At 51.5% G+C, this 21871-nt stretch overlaps 1 protein-coding gene across 8 annotated transcripts in view; it reads left to right on the top strand.

Moving 5' to 3' along the window:
* Positions 1–21871, top strand: part of Rimbp2 (RIMS binding protein 2) — a 194409-nt gene that overhangs the window by 129840 nt on the left and 42698 nt on the right. For all 8 annotated transcript variants that reach the window (XM_016002820.3, XM_016002799.2, XM_016002804.3 and 5 more), the window contains exons 5-10: positions 132–236; positions 6921–6971; positions 14062–14266; positions 16777–16913; positions 18497–18573; positions 20185–20294. In XM_016002820.3, the coding sequence (XP_015858306.1) occupies positions 135–236; positions 6921–6971; positions 14062–14266; positions 16777–16913; positions 18497–18573; positions 20185–20294 (682 nt within the window). In that variant the 5' untranslated portion in view covers positions 132–134. The remainder of the gene's footprint in view (positions 1–131; positions 237–6920; positions 6972–14061; positions 14267–16776; positions 16914–18496; positions 18574–20184; positions 20295–21871) is intronic.

The raw sequence follows: 21871 nt of genomic DNA, 5'->3' as shown, positions 1-21871 counted from the left end.
TGAAAAAGCCTGGGAGAGGAGGCGGGTGTGTCGTGCCGCTCCTGGGGGGTGGGGGTTGGGGGCAGAGAAAGCCTGCTGTACTTGCATGGTGGTGGGCAGCAGGTGCTCAGGGGGCCTCCCTGTCCCCACAGCATATGCGAGAGGCTGCTGAACGGCGGCAGCAGCTGGAGTTGGAGCATGAGCAAGCCCTGGCTATCCTCAATGCCAAGCAGCAGGAGATCCAGCTTCTGCAGCAGGTGAGCCCAGGAGTGTGTGTATGTGTGTGTGTGTGTGTGTGTGTGTGTGTGTGTGTGTGTGTGTGTGTGTCCATGTCTGTGTGCTTGGCTGGGAGGGTGGGGTGTGTGTATGTGCTGGGAGGGTAAAGTATGTGTATGTGTGTGCATGCCTGCTGCTGGGCCTGGGGAGGTTTTTATAACTGTGCACCAGGCTGAGTCTTGGGGACTGCAGAGCCCTTTTGTGGCCTTTATTCCACTCTGTGCCCTGGTTCCCCTTAGACTGACTCTAGGCTCTATCTCGTAACACGCAACCCATGCAAAACTGTCCCATCAGATGCTGGGTTGTGGCAGGAAAAGCATGCAGTCAGTTCCTGCCCAGGGGCGTGTCTGGCTTCAGCTTTGGGGAGGCGGGTTGCTCACTGACTTCACCCTGGCCTGGGATGAAATCCTGTCCCAGGGAAAGGCAAAGGCCAGGCCAACACTGCAGCATGTGGTGGAGGGATGGGGACCTAGGCTATGTCTGTGTAAGTCTTGACACGTTCCTGTCATGGCCTGTTATGACATCACTGAACGGAAGGGTTTAAGTTCATAGCTGCTGTTGGTATTAAGTGGTATTATTACATGTGTTATTAAGTGGTAAATCTAGGTGTATTTATGTCAAGATTCCATTATGACAGAGAGAGAGAGACAGAGAGAGACAGAGACAGAGACAGACAGAGACAGAGACAGACAGAGAGACAGAGACAGAGACAGAGAGGTGAGAGAAGCCAAGGGAAAAGAGGAGAGACATCACGAAGGAAGGAAGCAGGACCAGATGATTCAGGGTATGCCTTCCACCACACTCTGATGGGTGGGGCTGAGCAAGCCAACCCCACCTCCATCCAAGATTGCTTTGCTGCCCTGTCTCTTTCCCAGGTAGGAAGACCCCTGTTGCAAGAACAGGGGCCGGAAGGAAGGGACGCAGGAGAACCAGAATATGGAGACCAGAGACTGACTGGCTGTCACCTCTCTCTTCTCTTGCCTCAAGCCCATATCTCCTCCTTCCTTCTCACTCACTCTCTTAAGCAGGGCAGTTGGCCCCTGCGGGCAGAGCTTACCCACTGAGTGTCAGAGGTATGACAGCACCCGCACCTGAGCCCCTTGGAGACTAGAGGCTGGGCTGTGGGCATGGGCTGTGAGTGTTTGAGCCCTGGCTCAGCGCTGGCCAGGATGGGTAGCGGGTGACTCCAGTACCTTCTGTGTGGTCCCATGCCTGTCCCATGATCGCCATGGGTCTTTGATGATGATCGTCATGGGTCTTTGATCTTACAGGGACGCTCAGTTGCTCCACCCAACTGGGTGGTGATAAAAATCTGTCTGCTTTTTCCCAACCAGAGCTTATCAGGCAGAGGCAACAGGTAGCTGAATTTTGAAGCCCCATTTTCTAGTCAATAACCGAGACCTTCTATTAGGTCTAGCTTTCATTAAGCTACTGCTCATGGGGACTGTCACAGCCATCCTGCCTGTCATAACAAGTTGGCCAGCATACCGAGAAACAATATTTTGTCAGGATATTATTCTTATCTTCCTCCCCAGGGCTGGGAGGAGCAGGATGCTGCCCTCATCTATTCATTACGACTTGGAAGCTACATCCCCAAGCCGGGTCCATCTGAGACAGATAAAGAGTCTGCAGAAACACAAATAATGTCTAATAAGGGTGACAGGATATGGCTCCTTTACAGATGGCTCCCTGGGAGCCTGAGGGTCATATTGACCGGATTATCTCTCTGATTGGAAAAGGAGCCAGCCCTACCTGCTTGCGCATCTCTGCTTTTGTCTGTCATCCAATTTCCCTTGATCCTTTTGTCCCCGCATCATGGTCTTTATTTTGGACATACGGATGCTTCTTCCTCTGTGAGTACAGAGGAAGAGAAACTAGATAAAATCGGATGCCAGTTTCTATGATTTCTTAGAAACGACGGCTCAAATAAAGAAGCGCTAGGGAGGGTGGTAGAAGATGGGGTGGAACGAGACGGTGAGCTCTTCCCCAAGTTCATGGTCTTCTCTGGATGGCATGATCTGAGCACGGCCCATGCTGACCGCTGCCTTCCTTAAAGCGCTGGCTCTTTGTCAGACACTGAGCCGGTTCAAAAAGTGAGATATGGCCGGGCGGTGGTGGCGCACGCCTTTAATCCCAGCACTCGGGAGGCAGAGGCAGGCGGATCTTTGTGAGTTCGAGGCCAGCCTGGGCTACCAAGTGAGTTCCAGGAAAGGCGCAAAGCTACACAGAGAAACCCTGTCTCGAAAAAAAAAAAAAAAAAAAAAAAAGTGAGATATGGCATCCGGGGAGCCCCAGACTCTGCCATCTCAGGATGGAGGTACAGAACGCATCAGGCCCCATGATGACTAACACCTTGAAGGGAATTGACACCTCTCAGGGCTCCCGGGCCATGAATATTGCACACCTGTCCCATTGTGTGACTTTGCTCCCGACCAAACTACACTCTGGGCACCGGCGTGGGACCCAGGTCCACCCTGGACGGTATCCAGATGTGTCTGTTTGTTGGTTTGGGAACACCAGGGTTCCAGGACAGGTCATCTTATAGCAGGTACTCAGTGATCACTGGGTGACTTCCAGAGCCGGGGAGCCAGGTTGGCACAGAGAAGGTAGGTAAGATGCTGTTCCTATACATCCCTCATCACAGTGCCTCTGTGAGACAGAGATGGTGAATTCTTGCCTTTGAACACGTCTCTACCCACCCTGGTAGTGTCTGCTGAGTGACTTATGATCATGGCAGTCAGCCCTCCTGGGACCTGGGGTGTATAGCTACTACCAAGGAGTTTGAGGTTGCACATGGGCTAGAGGGTCTGTGATGCAAGCCTGATCCCATGATGACCTCTTCAGAGCCATCCTGTGATCCTAGACTGCCACGTCTCAGGCCATCTGTGTCCTTGTCCTACAACCATCAATTGTATATACAAAGATTTGGCCATACGAGGCCTTGTGCTTCGGAGCGACAGCTTTCAATCCTGGGTCTTTTTCTGGAGTGGGAGGCACAGAAGAGGCAGCCAGCGTGTGCTGCACGGCGTATTCTTCGTTGATTTCTAAACTTCCAGGGGAAGTCTAGGCTTTGTTTATACGTGGAGAGTTGGGTATGCACAGACCAACAACACACATAGACTCAGGACAGCATAGACCCTGCTCTTGTCTGTGCTTCTGGAGAGGGAAAGCCAGGACCTTGTACATCCTAGGCAAGTGCTCTTGCGGCTGAGAAGTGCCTGGAGCTTTGGTACCACGTGTCCATTTTTCCTAGACATGCCCCTGGGATGTGGACATGTGCTTGTCAACATCTCAGCCCTGATGAATGTCAACTTGGGGCTCCTGTCTGAGGCCCTGCAGCTCCAATAGTTACAAGAGGCTCATTTAAACGAATTTAAATAACGGCAATAAGAATGAGTCTGCTCAGCTCCATCCCAATGCTAATCTCCCCGGCACAGGATGGCTCCCGGGCCAAGTGTCCTGTGCTTGTGTCCCGTATCCCTCCTGTGTGCATGTCTGTCTTGAATCTACCATTGCAGCTGTGGACTGTCCCTCTCTCCCGGACAACTGACCCTGCAGGTGATAGGTCCCTTCTGTTCTGGGGAGCACCATAGGCATCCACGGGAGCCATAACTCTTCCTCCATGCTTCTCCATCTGCAAGCATCCTGTCTCCAGGAAGGTCACACTTCCCCCTATATTGGCACTGGCCCCAAAATGAGCCTCGCTTGAGTTACTGCTGAGAATTTTTTTTTCTGAGACTCGGGAGCTGCCAACATAGAGTGTTAAATTTAACCATCTATTCCAATCGCCCAAATGGCCCAGCTTGGAAGTGGCCTATGAAAATGAACTCCTGATCAGCATCCAGGGGCAGAGACGGAGTCACTGCTGCCAAGTTGGCCCAGCCTCCCCCGGCCTGCCTGAGTGCTCTGTTGATTGAATCCTGACAGTTGAAAACTGTCTTTGACTCGACGACAGAGATATTTATAAAATCTCTCTGTTCTCCGGCTGTTCTCTCCCCCGCCCCCCCCCCCGGCTCTCCCCCCACCTCCTGCCCCATTTTGTTATTTCTTCTGTCACTGTTGCTGTTTTGTTTTGAAAGAAACAATTTCAAGTGTCAATGCGTGAGTCGAATTCAATAACCGTGTGATTAGCGGGCCAGGTTCTAGCGGCTCGCCTGGCTCTTACACCCTCATTGGGGATCTGTGAGAACGAGGCGCGCGCGCGCATGGTGAATGAGCTTTACGGAAATCTTGGGCTTATTCTCCTTTGAGTCCGTGCCATGGAGCCGAGTTCTCGCCTCGGCCCGGCCCACACACAATCTCACAGCGAAGGCGATGAGGTAATGCTCACTTCTCACCCGCGACAGTGCGAAGTCCAGGCTGATACTCTCCGGAAATGGAAACCCCAGGGTGAGTCCAGATGGACGCGTGGCTTCTTAATTAGAGCAGGTGATGAGGCAGGAGACTGGCGTGCCCAGAGACAAACCAATTCACAGGCTGAGGAATGGGGCATGTGGGGGATGTAGCTCAGCTGGTACAGCACTTGCCTGGCATGTGTGAGGCCCTGGGGTCAGCCCTTGGTATGGCAGACATTTGCTGTGATAGCATCTACCTGTCGTCCAGCACATGGGAGGTGGTGGAAGGAAGAGGAGGATCACAAGTTTATCTTTGGCTACATGGTGAGTTCGAGGCCAGCTTGGGCTATACAGAACCTCGTCTCAAAACGAAACAATAAATGAAGCTAGGGAATGCTTGGAGCCACTGATGGGTTCAGCTTAGTCGAACACACAGCCTGGCGAGGCAGGGGCCTGAGCTGTCTCTTTACTCCATCCCATGCTACAACCTCAGACACCCTGAGCCTCAGTTTATCCATTTTTGGTGGAGAGCACCATATTTTTACCGGTGGGTGATGGCGTTTATCCTAGGAAGTTTGTCTGCCTGTGTTACTACAGTATGACTTTGGGTGTAGCCAGGCCCAGGGCCTGAACTAGCTGCTTCAGGCACAGCTGAGTCCTAAATGCCATCATAGTTCACTTCTCTCTGCCTTCCTCTGGGCCAGCTTCACTTTTGGTTTTAATGAGGAGGCCTATGGCCACTCTAGCCTTTCCCCCTCATGATGGTAAGATGGCTGCAGTTGCTCCAACTTCTCATCTCAAGTCCCAAAGGAAAGGACCCTTCTGTTCTCCCAGTATCCCCCAGCAGAGGATCCTGGCTGGAATTAGGCCCTGTGGTCATCAAATAAACTAATTAGAGAGAGAGTCTGGGGTTATAATTAGTCTCTTCCTTCAGAAGTAAAAATTTAGGCATTCTCAGGTGATGAGGCCATGAAGCCAAATATGGTATGGACTGTCACTATGTTGGAATCTCAGAAGCAATGGAGACAGGAAACAATGAGATTGCATTTAAATTTTCTCTGTAAACTGTCCTTTGCCAGACGGGGCTCTCATGCAAAATGTCTTCAGTACAACTGTGACATGTTTTCTTTTGTGTGGTGTCACTTTAACTATGGGAAAGGGGGCAGGCCCCCCACCGCCGGTTGGAGGTGGGGGACACCATGCACCACGGTGCCTCCTTCAGGCCAGGGAGACCTAAGGAGGACCTGGAGCGTAAGCAGGCTAGTGCCATGTTTCCCAGGCAGGAGGATGGACAAGAAGACAGTACTCTTCAGGCTTAGCATGGAGATCCCATTGCTCCGGTTCAAATCCACATGGTTCCCTCTTAGCTACAGGGCCAGAACTGTCTCTGTGTATTCCAGGCTACCCTGGAACTCACTCTGTAGACCAGGCTGGCCTTGAACTCACAGAGATCCACCTGCCGCTGCCTCCTGGATGCTGCGATTAAAGGTGTGTGCCCTCACTGCCCATCTCCAGTTGCTGTTCTTTTTTTTTTTTAGCTTTCTTTTTATTTATTCTTTGTGCCTTTCACATCATGCATCTCCACCACATTCGTTTAACCATTCCTTCACATCCACCCTCTGCCCTTGTAACCTGGCTCCCCAAACAAAATAAAACTTAAGAGAAAAAAAAAGAAGGAAAACTCAATCCCATCGTGGAAGCTGTAGTGTGATACAGTGAGTCACGCAATAAACCCTTTTATCCATATATCTTAACTTGCACGTGTTCATTGCAAAGAGTCATTGGTCTGGTTGGAGGTCTCTGGCTTCTGCTACACTATCAATGCTGGGCCCTCACTGGGACTCCTCTTGGATATCCTGTCGTGGAGACCCTGCAGCTTTGGATTTACAGGACATGCCCCTTCATGTGCTCCAGCAGATGATATGGAGATCATTCCATAGATGGGGTCGATGTTGGGGTGTGCCAACCCTGGATCTGGGTCTGGGTAATTGCAGGGTTGGTCAGCCCCCCAGCTCTTCCCCATCCTCACCACCAGGGTGAGCTCTCCAGCCTTGCCCTGGCTAGTTCCCCCCTTGCAGGGATGAGCAAGGGGCGGGGCCAGTTCTCCTTCCAGCTGCCATTCTTAAGAGTCCACCCTTTCTCTGCCTGACTCCCCAAAGATCATCAGAACCAACCGGATCCTCACCACCTGGTGCAGCTCAGGGGAAGACTTGCAGGATCCGCCCTCATACTAGGAAATCAGGACCCATGGGCCCACTCTGGTCATGTGGGTTCTGAGCCGAATCCTTCCTCTCTTTCCTAAATACTCTTTTCTTTCTCCATCATGAACAGGCTCAGGTTGAAGCTAAGAAGGAGCATGAAGGTGCAGTGCATCTGTTAGAGGTGAGCACAGGTGGGTGGGTGAGGCTGGGGGCGGGGTATCGGGGTGCCAGAAAATAAATGGTACCCACCGCACGTCAGAAACTAGATGTGGCCACAGCACCCCCTCACTCACATTATCCTCACAAGCTTATCCTTGCCACTGAGAAAAGAACACAGAGAGGTGAATCCACTTTTCCTCAATCACACAGCCTGGACCCGAGCTGTGTGTCTCAGTGGGCTGTGCCTTTTGGCTAGCTGCCTTCAGTGGGAAATGAGGAAGGGTTTCTTCTAGGATCAGTGTTGGGTCCTTCCTGGGGGCTCCATCCTCTGAGGGATGGCATTGCTGACGCTTTGTGTTCCTGCCACAGAAACATTTGCAGGATCAGAGAAGGGAAGGTCTATGACAGTGGTTCTCAACCTTCCTACCATGGCGACCCTTTAATACAGTGCCTCATGTCATGGTGACCCCCACCATACAATTATTTCATTGTTACTTCATAACCGTAATTTTTCTACTGGTATGAACTGTAATGTAAATGCAGAATAACTGATATGTGAGCTTGTGCGGGTCGTGACCCACAGGTTGGGGAGTGGTTAGTGCCACACCAGCCACTTCTGGGATCCTTGTCATCTCAGCCACGTGCAGACCTTGCTCAGGGGTCCTGGGGATGTGGAAGCAGAACAGCCACCAGGTCCCATCATCTGGGGTGGCACACTGCGAGTGACCACTCCTGGTCTGTGGCTTTGGCCCTGTGGCAGCCTTCTTAGAGAACAGTGGACAGGTAGAAGGAAATCGAGCTCTTGGTGTCCCTAATTAGCAGCCTTTGCCAATCATTGCTCGTGCATAGTGACCAGTTAATGACCACTCACTAACGGTGTGAGCGGGAGAGTGGTGAACTGGACTGACTGTGTGGCTCCCCAGGCTGCCTGCCTGCTGCCAGGGAAGGGGAGCTTTCCAGGTAATTGTAGGGTGTCCCCTTGCATGGGGGAGTAGCTGCTGCTGACCACAGAATGTGTGCACCTCGTGCGTCACCCTCCGGAATCTATTCCTCCCACAGGGCAGGCTGTGTGGCCACTCTCCCACGTATTAACACTGATCTTCGGAATGTTCCCATTAGTTAGTATCAGGAGGGACATTGCGTGTGTTGCATGACAGGAAAACACACATCCTGGGAAAATGGACCAGGCCGCTTACAGATGGACACGCTCCTCTACATCCACAGTTTAGTCGGACCTCCCCCGGCTAGCCCCTTTCTTCAGTTGCCCCGAAGCTTGCAGACTTGGCTGCCTGTGTCCTTTCCATCTCCCCCTGAGTTATCACTGCAGCCTGTTACATCCCTGCTGGGTAGCCTGTGCTTTGAGCTGTGTTAATATCCACGACGTGACAATGCCTTCATTCAGAAGCTGGGGAAGGCCGTTCGGCCGTGGGCTGTACTGGGCACCGTGCGCTTCATTCACGCCATCTTTCTGTAATTGTCTTGTCTGGCTCTCCCCCCAGAACACTCTGGAGTGCATGCAGGTATTCAGTGTGGCTTTCCTACCCGTGCATGTCCCCTGTGGTGCTTTCCCTACGTGGGCAGCTCTGAGCCCTGGGTCTGCTCCTCCTCCTCCTCCTGTCTCCAAAGCACCCTAAGGGTCTGACTCTGCACAGGTGCCGGGTATGCATACAGACCAGGGCCCCTCAGCCTGGTGGCAGCTGAGGAGTGGGCAGAGGGATACACAAACACTTTCTTGGAGTGCTGAGCTGGCCTTGTGTACACGTCTTCCTATTGCTTGCCAGCGCTGTGAATTCAGATGACCATGGGCAAGAGGCAGGGACTGATGTTCCTTGGGACTGTCGCATGCATGGGAGGGCCTGGCAGCATGCCTAGAATCCCATTATGGGTCATCAGAATCCACTGTGTGACCCCTGTATGCTCGCCCTCCTGTCCCGTCCTTCCAGAGCCGACAGCAAGCTCCTTCCACAGGGAACAGGGTACCCTGCTCTTGCTTTCCAGCTTTCCCCAGTGTGGTCCCTGGCTCAGACCAAGGACGAATAATACTAAGAAACACTGAGAAGCCGGGCGGTGGTGGTGCATGCCTTTAATCCCAGCACTCGGGAGGCAGAGCCAGGAGGATCTCTGTGAGTTCGAGGCCAGCCTGGGCTGCAGAGTGAGATCCAGGACAGGCACCAAAACTACACAGAAAAACCCTGTCTTGAAAAACAACAACAAAAAATCAAAAACACCAAGAAATGAAAGGTTCTCAAGAGGGATCCTTAGACTGACCATCACAACATCTTTGGAGACTTGTCCCAGAAATTGATCCCCAGGCCCAGAAAAGGCGCAGATGAAGCTCTGTCTTATGCAGCCCTGCAGGGTCCCATGTGGATGGGGCTGAGCCACGTGTCAGAGGTGGCCTCAGGTTGGCTGATGCGAAAGAGGGACACTTGAAGTCTTGACCACTGCACATCATTATAACTGAGAATTCCTGACCCCTGCAATCCAGCCCGGCCCCCCACCCTAGCACTGCAGAGAGACAGGGAGGCAAAATCCCACACACTAGTTGTCAGGACCCCTTCTAAGGGTGGGTATCTGGGGTCTGTGGAATATTCCTAGATGTCACCTTTAGGCAGAAACACTGCTAAGAAAAGTAGTCTGAATCCCCACGGTAGCAGCAGTACAGCCACGAGAGGAGGCTGAATTGAGACGTGTGTTGCAGAAAAGCCCTCTGCATACCCATCAGCTCTGTAGATATTTGCAGTTCCCAGTGGGTGCATGGTCAGTATGTGGGGTGGGGGAGGCTGCTGCCCAAGACGCCCAAGAGAGTGTCAGTTTCAGGAGTAGTTGATCAGAAACACAGTGAGCATCCTTTAGTCCACTCTCAGGGGAGGATTCCCAAGGGCAAAAGGTAGAGTCCCCAGCACACAGCCACATCCCTCTCCCCACAGCAGGTGAGTTGGGGACAGCTGTCTAGCTGAGTTGCAAGGGAGCTTTAGGGAATGTTGGCCCTTCGCCTACGTGCTCATTTGTTCCCGAGAGAAGGAAGAGCGTGCCGGGGACATCACCCCTCTGCCACTGAGAAAAGTCTCAGCCAGGAAGATGTATGGTGGAGACCACCATGCTTGTGAGCAATGTCGGGATGCGGGGCAAGGGGTCTGGGCCTTGAGGATGGGGCTATTTCCATGGAGATCTGTTCCCATGGCAACCGTGATGGATGCATGGGACTCCCTGGGCTTGTGGGTATTTCTGCAGGTGATCTCGGCACGTCCCATTGTCTCTAACTGGAGAAGTGTCCTTTACCTTCAAAGCTACCTTAGCTTGGACACAAGCCCAGCATGCAGCCCCACACCCCGGAGAAGGAAAGTCAGAGAAACTCCTGTGGAGGCGGCAGGGAAGCCGGCAGTCACGTCTTCGGATATCTGCCTCTGGCTTTTAAATGCTCCGCCTGCATTTTGTAAGCTGCTGCACTTATTCCAATTATAGAACGCTTTGCCATCTGCCACAGCCGTGGTTGTGGTCACAGCGCAGACCTCTCCATCCCCCGCCTGCAGGTGGTTGTTCTCTGAGAGGCTTGGGCTGGGCCGGCAGAGAAGAGTGGGTGGGTGTGCCCATGGGGCTGAGTGAACACAAATAGGTGAGGTTCCCATCGTGCAACAGAGACTCCACAATGCTCCAGATAAACCGATATAAACACCACAGAATCCGAGCAGGAGCAGGAACAGAACAGGACATTGCTCTTCCTGGAAGCCTCCTGGAAGTGGGTGACTGCAAGCTATCAGAGCCTAACCAGTGAGCGGCCCGGCCCCGTATGGACAGCAGCTGCAGCCGGGGTAGGCTGGGGGCTGTGTGCACAGAGGCTCCTGAGGAAGGACCAGCAGAAGCATCTAGGCATCCGAGGCTTCCGTGGGCTCTTCTTTTTTGCTGTGGGAAGCTGCGGAGGTCTGACTTGGCACCCCACCTTTTCAAGCTGTTTTCTCTGATGACCAGCCAAGGGACTGGGAAGAAAGACAGTGTTGGTCAGGGGGTGGCCCAGCCCAGCACTCATTCTCTGTAGTAACCTTGAGGACCATGCCCTGCCTCTCCCTTTCAGTTCACTGGGAGCCACCCCCAAAGCTAGGTCCACTGCGGCGCCCCTTGTGGACATACTTTACAAAGCAAACCGTTACTGACACATGCCCAAGCCTCAGTTGGTTCCACTAAGACGACCCGGGCCTCTTGAACATGCATGTCCCTACTACCATCAGCTCCCTGTATGCTTACTGGAGAGAAAGCTACAAGCCCAATATATACCCAGGCAACTGGGTCCTCAGAGCGTTGTCTAGACATAAGAATATTAAAAATCCCAGCCTGGGCCACCGACTCGAGGACAGTAAGCTTTCATTATCCTGTTTATTTATTCACCTATGGGATAGTGCTTAGATATGTGAGCCAACTCCATGTTTAAACACTTTGATTATTTTATTTATTTTATTTTATGTGTGTATGGGTATTTGACCTGTATATATGTGTACCATGTGCATGCCATGACCCCAGAGTCCAGAAGAGGGCGTTGAACTGACTGGAACTCAAGTAACAGTTATGAGTTTCCATGTAGGTACTGGGAATCGAACCTGGATCCTCTGGAAGAGCAGCCAGTGCTCTTAGCCACTGAGCCATCTCTCCAGCCCCACATCCATATACTTTCAATTTCACTAACCAATGCCATCTTTCCCCATTCCTCACATGTAGGAAAAAGTAAGTATGGCTATAACCCTGGCATACAAACTAGTCCACTTGACCCTGGGCCCTCAAGACTGGCTACTGGTGGCCTCTAGGGGCCAGGTAGGACATAAACCTGGAGATGGTCTGAGCTGGTCATGCTCCTTGGATGCAGGACCCCAGTTAGTGCTCACTGGCCACCCCTCACTTTTGTTTAGTGAATCAGTTGTTCACGTGTGAGGTCACAGTTCCTGTCATATCTATACAACACTATGTCAACCTTTTTGTTCAGTAATAATTTTGGACTTGCATAGCTACAACCAGATTATGGAGTCTTCTGCCACCTGAGGACACAGACTCATATGGTCTTTGAATAGTCACACCCTCCCCCGCACCACTGACAAGCACTGACCTGTTCCGTAATGTATATCGTTGACATTTTGTGCTGTGGATGGGGAGTCCCCCTGCCTCTCCTTAGTTAGGTCTGATTATTGTGCATGATGCACAGGAGATGCTTTTCAGAATACAGGATTATTCAAATTCTGTTTCCTGCTCTTCCTCACACCCAGGAATCTCGCTGGCCTCTGTAGGTACTCATGGCCTGGTTTGATAACTCGGGTGATCTGATAGCTTTCCCTTCATCAGGACATTTGATGCTGGTCCCTCTGGCGACCCTACTGGTCATGTAGGATACTTGGATGCCTTAAGGATGAGTGGGGCTGCTAGGGCCGCAGTATCCTGATGTTACCACCCCACACGTAGATTCTGCTCTTTGTGGTGGAGAGGTCACACCTGTCCTCGCTCATAAATCTTCCTATGTTCTCCACCTGTGCTGCAGATCCCAGAGGTTTGGTCCCTTGCCTTCCTTTGAGGTGACGGCTGTCTCAGCCAACCTCATTCAGCTTTTAAAAAAGAGGAACCCTGCTGATTTTTTTTAATGAATTGAAGAAATTAATTATAGGCTTGGGATCCATTGCGGTTATTTTTAGAAACCCGTGATCTCAGACATAAATAGCACGCTGTTCTGGATGAAAGAGCGGAGATACTTAATGCTTATGGCATGGGGAAGAGGGAGAGGAGGGGGAAGAGGAGGGAGGGTGAGAGAAGAAGGGAGGGGGAGGAGAAAAAAGGGGGGAAAGAGAAGGAAGTACAGTATGAAGAATTAGTGGAAGAAGAGGTGGAGGAGGGTGGGGAGAAGGAGGGAGAGGAAGAAGAGGAGGTAAAGAAGGAATAGGAAGGCCGGGGGTGGTGGTGGTGGTGGTAGTGGTGATGCATGCCTTTAATCCCAGCACTCGGGAGGCAGAGTCAGGCAGATCTTCGTGAGTTCAAGGCCAGCCTGGTCTACAGAGCAAGATCTAGGAAAGGTACCAAAGCTACACAGAGAAACCCTGTTTCGAAAAACCAAAAAAAAAAAAAAAAAAAAAAAAAGGAAGGAAGGAATAGGAAGTCCTGGAAAAGGAGGGAGAGGATACGGGGGAGGAGAAAGAATAAAAAGAGATGAAGAAGAGGATGAGAGAGAGGAGGAGGCAGAGAAGGCGGGGGAGGTGGTGGAGGAATAGAAGGTGGAGGAGGACTCTCCACCCCTGAGCCCTGATCCAGCCAGGTGACAGACTGACTCACAGCCATTTTTTCCTACATTCCCACATGCCTGTAATAAGACAAGACTTGATTGAGCACCAACTAGGTACTTAGGTCAGGGTCAAGTTCTCGGGGGGGGGGGGGGGGGAGCAGCAGGAAGCGCACAGATTAAGCCCTTGCCTACTGACGCTGACATTGTGGTCAAGAGCCCCACAGCACTCAGGAGCAGCCTACCACATCTGTCCTGCCCAAGGAGGGAGCTTGCTGGCTGCCCTTTTCTTCCATGTGTTTCCCTGTGAGGTTCTTGTCTTGCCCTAGGTATCACGGTGGTGTTGGCCATTGACAGTGGTGTTTGTGACCCGATACCAAGTAGAATTTCCCGTGTGTTGCTGCCAGCCATGTTCTTTGGGGGGGGGGGGGTCCTGCAGGCCCATGGTGGGATGGGCACCCGTTGAGATGGCATTGCACGATGGGTTGGCAGCTGGGCTGTTCCCTAGTCAGTGCTGTTTCAGCCTCACGCTCCAAATATCAAGGCAGGCGTGCCAACCACCAAGTGCCCAGGCTGCATGCAGAGCCTGGAACAATCCGCGCTTGGCTGGGAGCTGAGCGATGGCAAGATTTGTTGGCACCTGTTGTTTCCCATGGTGGCCAGCAGCCAGGCTGCCTGTGAGGCTGGGCTACCAGACACTGCTGTTCTGTGGAGGTGGAAGCAGCCCCTGCCATACACAGGCACACACACACACACACACACACACACACACACACACACGTTCTTAAAAGACACACATGCCCCCTGTGCACATCTGCACCACTGAATACCCCTCTCTGATCACTGTCCTGCCTCTGCTGTGCAGTCCAAGGTCCGAGAGCTGGAAGAGAAATGTCGCGTGCAGAGTGAGCAGTTTAACCTTTTGTCTCGGGACCTGGAGAAGTTCCGGCAGCACACTGGGAGCATTGACTTGCTGGGCAGCAGCTCAGTGGCCTTGTTGGATGTCCCCTTGGCCCCTGGCAAGCCTTTCCCGCAGTACATGAATGGACTAGCCGCCTCGATACGCAAAGGTAAGTGGCAGATGTTGGCATCTGTTGGGGGAGGGTGCCTGTGGTTGAGAGTATGAAGACCGACCAGAGCAGGACTGAGGACAACCCAGGCAGCTATGTCCTTATTCATTCATGGAGTGGCTTGGATACTCTGGTGTTGGGGGGGGGGAAGCATGTTTGGTGGGTACAGGTGCACGTGCATGTAGGAGTGCATGCGTGTGGGGGGCAGAGGTCAGTCTTTGGTGGTGTTCCCCAGGAACTGTCCACCTTGCTTTTGTGAGGCAGGGTCTCTCCTTGACCTGGGGTTTGCAGATTAGCCCAGGAGGACTGGCAAGTGAGCTCCAGGGATCTGCTTGTCTCCACGGCCCCAGCGCTGTGATTATGGGATGCGCTGCCATGTGTAGTTTTTTTTTTGCATGGCTGCTGGGGATGGGACAGCATTCCTCATGCTGGTTTGGCAAGCACGGTCAACTAAACGACCCCCCGGCCCCTCCCTCCAGATTACAGGCTCATACCTGTAATCCAGCATTTGAGAAGCTGATGCCAGAGAATTACAGCTACTTCCTGAACAGCCTTGGCTATAGTGCAAGACGTTGTCTTAAAAACAAAAACAAACCCCCACGTTGTCGATTTATTTTAATTAGGGGAGCAATTAGGGAGCTGACTGCTAGGCTTCCTTTTGTAATGGTGTTAAGACAATTTCCAATCAAGCCTTGAAAGGCACAAGACAGCTTCTGTTCTCCCAGGAGAACTTGTGACCTCCTGTTTTACATCCTAGCTGCAAGGGAGTCACATAGATCACCCCTTCAGCATCGCAAAATCCTAGGAGGCCACCTGAGGTAGAGCTGAAGGTTTCTTAGAGGGGATCTGGTTACACAGGTACCTCTACATGGCATGTGTCCAGTTCTGACTCAGAAGGAATGCAAGTGTTTGGCACCAGTCACTGCTCTTCTCAGGCGTGAAGTGGCTGGTGACCTCTTGAACTTTCAGCGCTGTGGCTATCTATAGGAGAGCTGTAGATTGAGTCCATTAACTTCTTGTCATGAATGAGCTCCTGAGGCCTGCTGTGGGAGGGGGTTATGAGGCCCCCTCCATGTAAGGGTTATGTAGGCAGTTATGTATTGCTGGGAGATACATTTTCTTCTGTGGCGTATCTGCTTGTGAATACCCCCTGCCTGTCTAATTAGCTCTATTTAAACTTGTTGGTTTACCAACCTAGATTGTCTCTTAGAAGTGTTCTTATGTGCCACAGGACCCAGAGCATATGCTTCCTGACTGTGCTTGGGAACAATCTAGCATGATGCACTGTAGATGCAGTATTGAATACCTGGACCTAATCCTATTCACTTTGAAGCCCAGGACTTCGCTACTAATGCTTCAGCAACTTCCCACTCCCTTGCCCAGCTAGCCACCACGTTCTCCTCTCTGCTTCTAGGATTCTGGCATCATCAGAGTCCACATGTAACTGGGCCACTGTGGTCCGCATCTTCCAGTGCCTAGATTATTTTATTTTGAATAAGGTACTCCATGCTGGTGGGAGTGGCAGGATTTTCCTCTTTATTTAAGGCATTTGCTATGTCACTAATTGCATTAATTTCGGTCACTTTTTATTCCCGACTTGGTCATGGAGGTCTCCTGACCCTCAGGAAGGCAACCTCATGATGGACAGTTCAGGAAGAGGCTGAATGCCCCAGGCAAGAGACATGCTGGCAAGGCGGCAGAGGGTACCAGGGAATGTCACACTATACTTCATGTTTGGATCCTGATTTCAGGAGTATGGCTTCAGAGTTCACATCAAGCCATCCTGGGCCAGTGTGCTCCAGGCCTGGCCTTAGTAACACACTGTGAGGATAGGGTTCAGGGACCTGCTTTGGTACTGAGAAGCCTCCTATCAAGTAATTTCTAGCTAGAAACTTGTTAATTGGACAAGTTGGAAGTTTGTTGTTGTTACTGTTGTTGTTAAAGTGACAATAGACTTCAACGTAAACCTGTATGAGCAGGAAGGTAATTATTATCCAAGAGGGGAAGGAGCTAGAATGTAGCTTCAGGTACAGCTTCACTCAGGTACCTTTGATGACATCACAGAAGGTCCAGACTCTACCTCTCCATAGTATAGTGCCCAGCTCTATGGGCACACTCTGTTCTTTCATGTTCTTTCTTATTCCCAGTGTCAGAAAGGCTGTGGGGTCCCCGGGCCTCACAGCCTCTCAATTTCAAGCCAATGGAAGGGAAAGACCTCGTGCTCAGGATGCTCTAACCATCTCCAATTGAACCTCCTTATGTCTCATGTGACATGTCATCACTGAGCCCTCAGCACAGCTATGCTGTCCCTTACATGTCACTGCCAAGCCTTCAAGACAGCTACCCATGATGATCCAGCCCAAGGCTGTAGTGAGCCAGCCTGAGGTGACGAGGACATTAGTGGACCCCACATGGACAGCAGAGAGAGGAAAGTGCAGGGAAGGCAAATAGCTAGTATGCTGATCTGATGGCCTGTCTCCTTCCCCCATCCACTCCTGTGTCCTGGCCAGGTCACGAGGGCCCCACCGGACACTACTCTGTGATTGGTGACTATATCCCGTTGTCTGGGGACAAGCTGGAGCCTCCGTGTGTGAAGCCCTCCTTCCTGTTACGATCCAGCAGCCCAAGATGCAGATTTGAGTCCGAGGTGAGTCCCACCTAGCCAGCTCCAGAGTATCTGGGAGAATGTCTGTGCCCCGCCCCTCCATCCTTCCTTCCATGGAGGGGTGGGGCATAGACATCCTCCCATACCCTCCTCCTTCGCCCAACTCACCCAGGTCCTCCTTCATTTCCATTAATTTTTCTACACCCATCCTTAGCGAATCACCATGTGTTAGGAAGTAGGAATCTACTGTTTACAGGCAGAAGAGACCCTGGATATTATGGGGGATACAGGTAGTGGGAGGACACAGCACCCCACCAGTATCTGGACAGCTAAGTCCTGGTGAGGGTTCTGGAGACAGCAGAACAGGCTGTGTGGACTTGTGAATGGACAGGGAGGAGCTGTGACGCCAGGAGTGTTGGTCATTGGTGTCACCGTACGGCTGAGAAGCCAGGGCTTTGGTTGGCTGAGCCGGGAGGTGATGGAGGTGGGGATAGGTGTGGCTTATGGGCCCTTGAATAGCACTAACCTCTGTGGAAGTTACACAGGGTGATGCTGGAGGGCTCCCAGGAAGGAGTGGGGTGACTTGATTGGCGTCATGAAGGACCACTCTGCCTTCTACACAGAGAAAGGATGGGAGGGGAACGTGCCTTCCCTAGGACACTATTACTCAGTCTCCCTATTATCTGAGACTGAGTAATAGTGTCCTTATCACAGGGGCATATGACCTCTGAGAAAAGGCTACCTGTCCCTGGGATTATTGCAGTAGGGACTCTGGTGGCAGTGTCCTTAAGTTCTGCAGACACCGAGACTGTAGGGTGGAGGGAGGAAATGAGAGGATTCCTATTTTTTTCTTTCTTGTGGGTCTCCTTGGTTTACTGAATGCCATTGGAGATGGCAAATGGGGTCCTCCATAGCAAGAGCCCTCTGGAAGCAGAGGGTGTGGTCACCTCTTGTGGGAGCCCACAAAGGTTTCCTGGTGAGATTGGAGCTTGCTTTACACAGCAGGGCTGCATAAGGGGATGGACTGACCACGTGTGTGGTTACCAGGTGTTTGGAAGGGTCTGCACTTGGCTGTGCTGGGGGGAGGTCTTTTGCTCCATCCCTTAGCATTCCTGTAAAAGCTCTTTAGACGAGACAAAAGGGGCTGGTGGGTTTTGACCCAGGCTCTCCTGAAGTTATCCTAGGTTTCTATCTGTCTCTCTCCTCTATATTTCTATCTAAATATTTCTCACTTCTCTCTGCTCAAGAGTGCCCTGGAGGGGGGAGTGGGGGCAGGCCCCCCCCCACAACCTGTCTTCTACAAGCTACTTGGCATGACACTCAAGTATCTTAGGCTACAGTCTGGGGGGTTCACCCAAGTCTGCTGATGTTCAGGCTAGGATTCCAGCAAAGGTCTGTGGAGGTGGTTCCCATTTCATGCAAGTTTCATACACTGGGCTACTTTCCCAATGAGCCCCAGTGAGGCTGCAGGCAGATTTCCTGAATGTCACCATGGAAGGTGTCGTGTCACTGTGTGTGTGTGTGTGTGTGTGTGTGTGTGTGTGTGTGTGTGTGTGTGTGTGTGTGGTGAGGACATGCAGCCTTTTAGTCTCACTAACTGTAAACCACAATCACTGCCCTCACAGATGGACAATGACCGGAACTCTAACAACTCCAAGCAAAGCAGCTCGGGGAAAGTGCACCTGTGTGTCGCCCGATACAGGTAGAGATGTAACACCCCACCCCCACCCTGAATGCTGGGGCAGGAGAGGCAGGTGAGAGGCAGTGAGTGCCCAGGATGAGACCATACTTGGCTCCCCAGAGCTGCTGTGATTCGGTGTCTCAAGCTGAGCACCCAGGGGCTTGCTCCCTCACAGCTCCAGAGGTCAGCAGCTGAATTAAGGTGCCCCATAGCCTGGGCGAGGGTCTTGGGTCCTTCTCAGGTTCCGGTAGCCCCACTGTCCTTGACTTGTTGCCATGTCTCTCTAGTCTCTATCCCCACCTTCCTATGGCTTCTCTTCTACATGTGTTCCCATGTCTCATACATTAATGTCCACCCTGGCCAACGTGATATCCCCTCACCTGGGTACCATGTACAGGGACCTCTTGGCAAATGAGGCCACATTCACAGAAAGGGTGGAGCTGAGACTTGTGACAGATCTTTATGGGGGGCAGACACCATTCAACCCACGACAGGTGGCAAACAGAATGTCACAGGGGAGACCACACCCAGAGCCTCCACTGACGCCTCCCAATCCCCACCTTCCATTATCTTACTGAAATCTCAGGCATCGTATCTTAGAAGAACTCAGTGGAGCATGCCGTTGATCAAACAAATATAGTTTCTAGAATTTTTTTCTTTGTGAAAGTGTGGGAAGATATGCCATAAGGACATTTGATGGGACGCTGAATACATTTATTAGTCAGGAGTTAGAAGCAGTGTCTAATCTGACATTAGAAAAGCCGTTCCATAAAGTTTGGAGACCTCAACATTGGAATGCTATACTTAAACTAAAAAGGCAATGGCAGACTTCGTGAGGTAGAAATACAGTATCCCACATTGTAAGGTGAAAAAAAAAAAGGTAAGTAGTGTGTATAATGCTGTTCTACCTCAGTTAGTTAAAACCTATTTAGAGGCAACATAATTGGGCTGGAGAGATGGCTCAGCTGTAAAGAGCACTCGATACCCTTCCAGAGGACGCAGGTTCAATTCCAAGCACCCACATCAGGCAGCTCACAATTGCCTGTAACTCCAGCTCAAAGGGATCCAGTGCCCTCTTCTGGCTTCCACAGACACTGCACACACACGTGCACATAGACACACAAAAGAAATAAATCATAAAAAATAAAAGCAGCCGGGCGGTGGCGGCGCACGCCTTTAATCCCAGCACTCGGGAGGCAGAGCCAGGCGGATCTCTGTGAGTACGAGGCCAACCTGGGCTACAGAGTGAGTTCCAGGTAAGACGCAAAGCTACACAGAGAAACCTTGTCTCGAAAAGACAAAAAACCAAAACCAAAACAACAACAACAAAATAAAAGCAACAACATTCATTTTGTTCATGGTAACTCATTAATTTGGAAATGCATAGTTCTGATGAAAGAGACAAATGGGAACGAGATGTCTAGACAAAATGGCCTTGGATTCAAAGTGCTCTCAGTGGCTTCAGAATTACCTTTAACCATTGGTGTGAGCTAGCCAGAGGCGGCTTGAAAGGAGACACAGGATCTCACTAATGTGAGTTGTGGCGCCATTTGAGATGAAACAGGTGTGAGGGGCCACATGTTGGCAGACCATGGCCAGGGCCACTAACATGCAGACTGTTTCTTCCTGCAGTTACAACCCCTTTGATGGGCCCAATGAGAACCCGGAAGCTGAGCTGCCTCTCACGGCGGGAAAGTACCTCTACGTCTATGGGGACATGGATGAGGATGGGTTCTATGAAGGTCTGTGGATGCACTGCGGTTGGTGGGCACTGGCTCGTTCCAGGCAGAAGACCAGCCTGCCCGGGCCCTGGGAGATATGCCAGGTTCCCACATGTTCCTGGCTGCTAGCTCTCTGTTCTGTCCCTCTCTATCCCCGGAGGTCCCAGTCTTCCTCTGTGATGATTGCCAGGACAGTGGAGCTGGCTTTCCAAGTGTTAATGGTAATAGATGGCTGGCACTTGGGAGCCTTGAGTGTTCATCTTGGCGGAGCTCCTGGGCAGCTGCATGCTGACATGCTGATAGATGCTTACAGTGACCTCTCATTATCCATGGGGAACAGGTCCCCACTCAATATCAAGGATGCTTGAGTCCCTTTTAGAATCATGAGGTGTTTGCACATAGCCTGGGTGCCTCCTCCTGTGCACTGGGACTTCTTCCTAGATGGCTTCTAACACACACACAATGAATATACCTGCCCATGGCAATCAGGCTGTAGACTCAGTGCATGCTCTATACAGATGAACTTATTTTTTTTTTAAAGATCTTTTCCATAGTCTGAGGATGAGACGGGTGGACACTAAGGGCCACTGTGTCCCCAAAGTGCCCATCTGTGTCCTCTATGGTGGAGCCATCATGTGACCTCACTGAGTGTGACTTTCCCATTATCAGGGGCCTCAAGACTCTTGTTAGCTCAGGGGTCCAGCCTTATATCTTGACATCACCTTGCCATTCTATGTACCCCTAGAATTTACAGAAAGGAACAGGGCTCTGTCAACCCAGAAGGCCTAGGTTTTGTTGTCTTTTAACAGTGCTACTGCCCACAATCAGCTTTCTGGTTTTATTTTATTTTAATTTTATGCGTATGGGTATTTTGCCTGCACATGTCTGTGCACCACATGTGTGTAGTACCTGTGGAGGCCTGAAGAGGGCATCAGATCCCCTAAAACTAGAGTTACTGATGGTGGTGAGTCATGGTGTGGGTGTTAGGAATTGAACCCAGGTCCCCTGGACAAGCAGCCCATGCTCTTAAGCACTGAGCCATCTCTCCAGACCCTACTTTCTGATTCTAGCTGGGAGCTATCCATCCCCTGGCCCTTCTGCACTGTGGGGAAGCCTGGTCTTGTCCTAGTCTCCTGAGCAGGAGGGACATTCGTCGAGCTAGTTTTCTCTTGCATGAGCTTGGGTTGCTTCTCAGAGTATATGGGAGTTCTGGGGCTCACTTTCTGGATGTCTGCTTATGGAGCTCTGGGGCTCACTTTCTGGATGTCTGCTTATGGAGTTCTGGGGCTCACTTTCTGGATGTCTGCTTATGGGAGTTTGCATCGCTCCTGTGACATCATAAGCTGAGGCCAAGTGAGTGGGCAGGCCTTTCCCTGAATGTACAGCTCCAGCAGGTCTCACCTTAGGGCCAACAGAGTGCCCAGCTCCACTGCCAGATGACCTGGTTGACGTCCCTGAAACTTTCCCATCCTGCACTGTACCTACCTAAAGGCTCCAAGGGCCTCACTCAAAGGGGTCCCCAACTCAGGCTTTTATGGTCTGTGTGACAGTGGGACTTGCTTCTCTCCTCTGTGCCCCAGGCTTTCCCATTGCAGGAT

Source organism: Peromyscus maniculatus, chromosome 23, assembly GCF_049852395.1.
Source record: "Peromyscus maniculatus bairdii isolate BWxNUB_F1_BW_parent chromosome 23, HU_Pman_BW_mat_3.1, whole genome shotgun sequence".
Lineage (NCBI taxonomy): Eukaryota > Metazoa > Chordata > Mammalia > Rodentia > Cricetidae > Peromyscus > Peromyscus maniculatus.
This window is presented reverse-complemented; position numbering and strand designations above follow the sequence as displayed.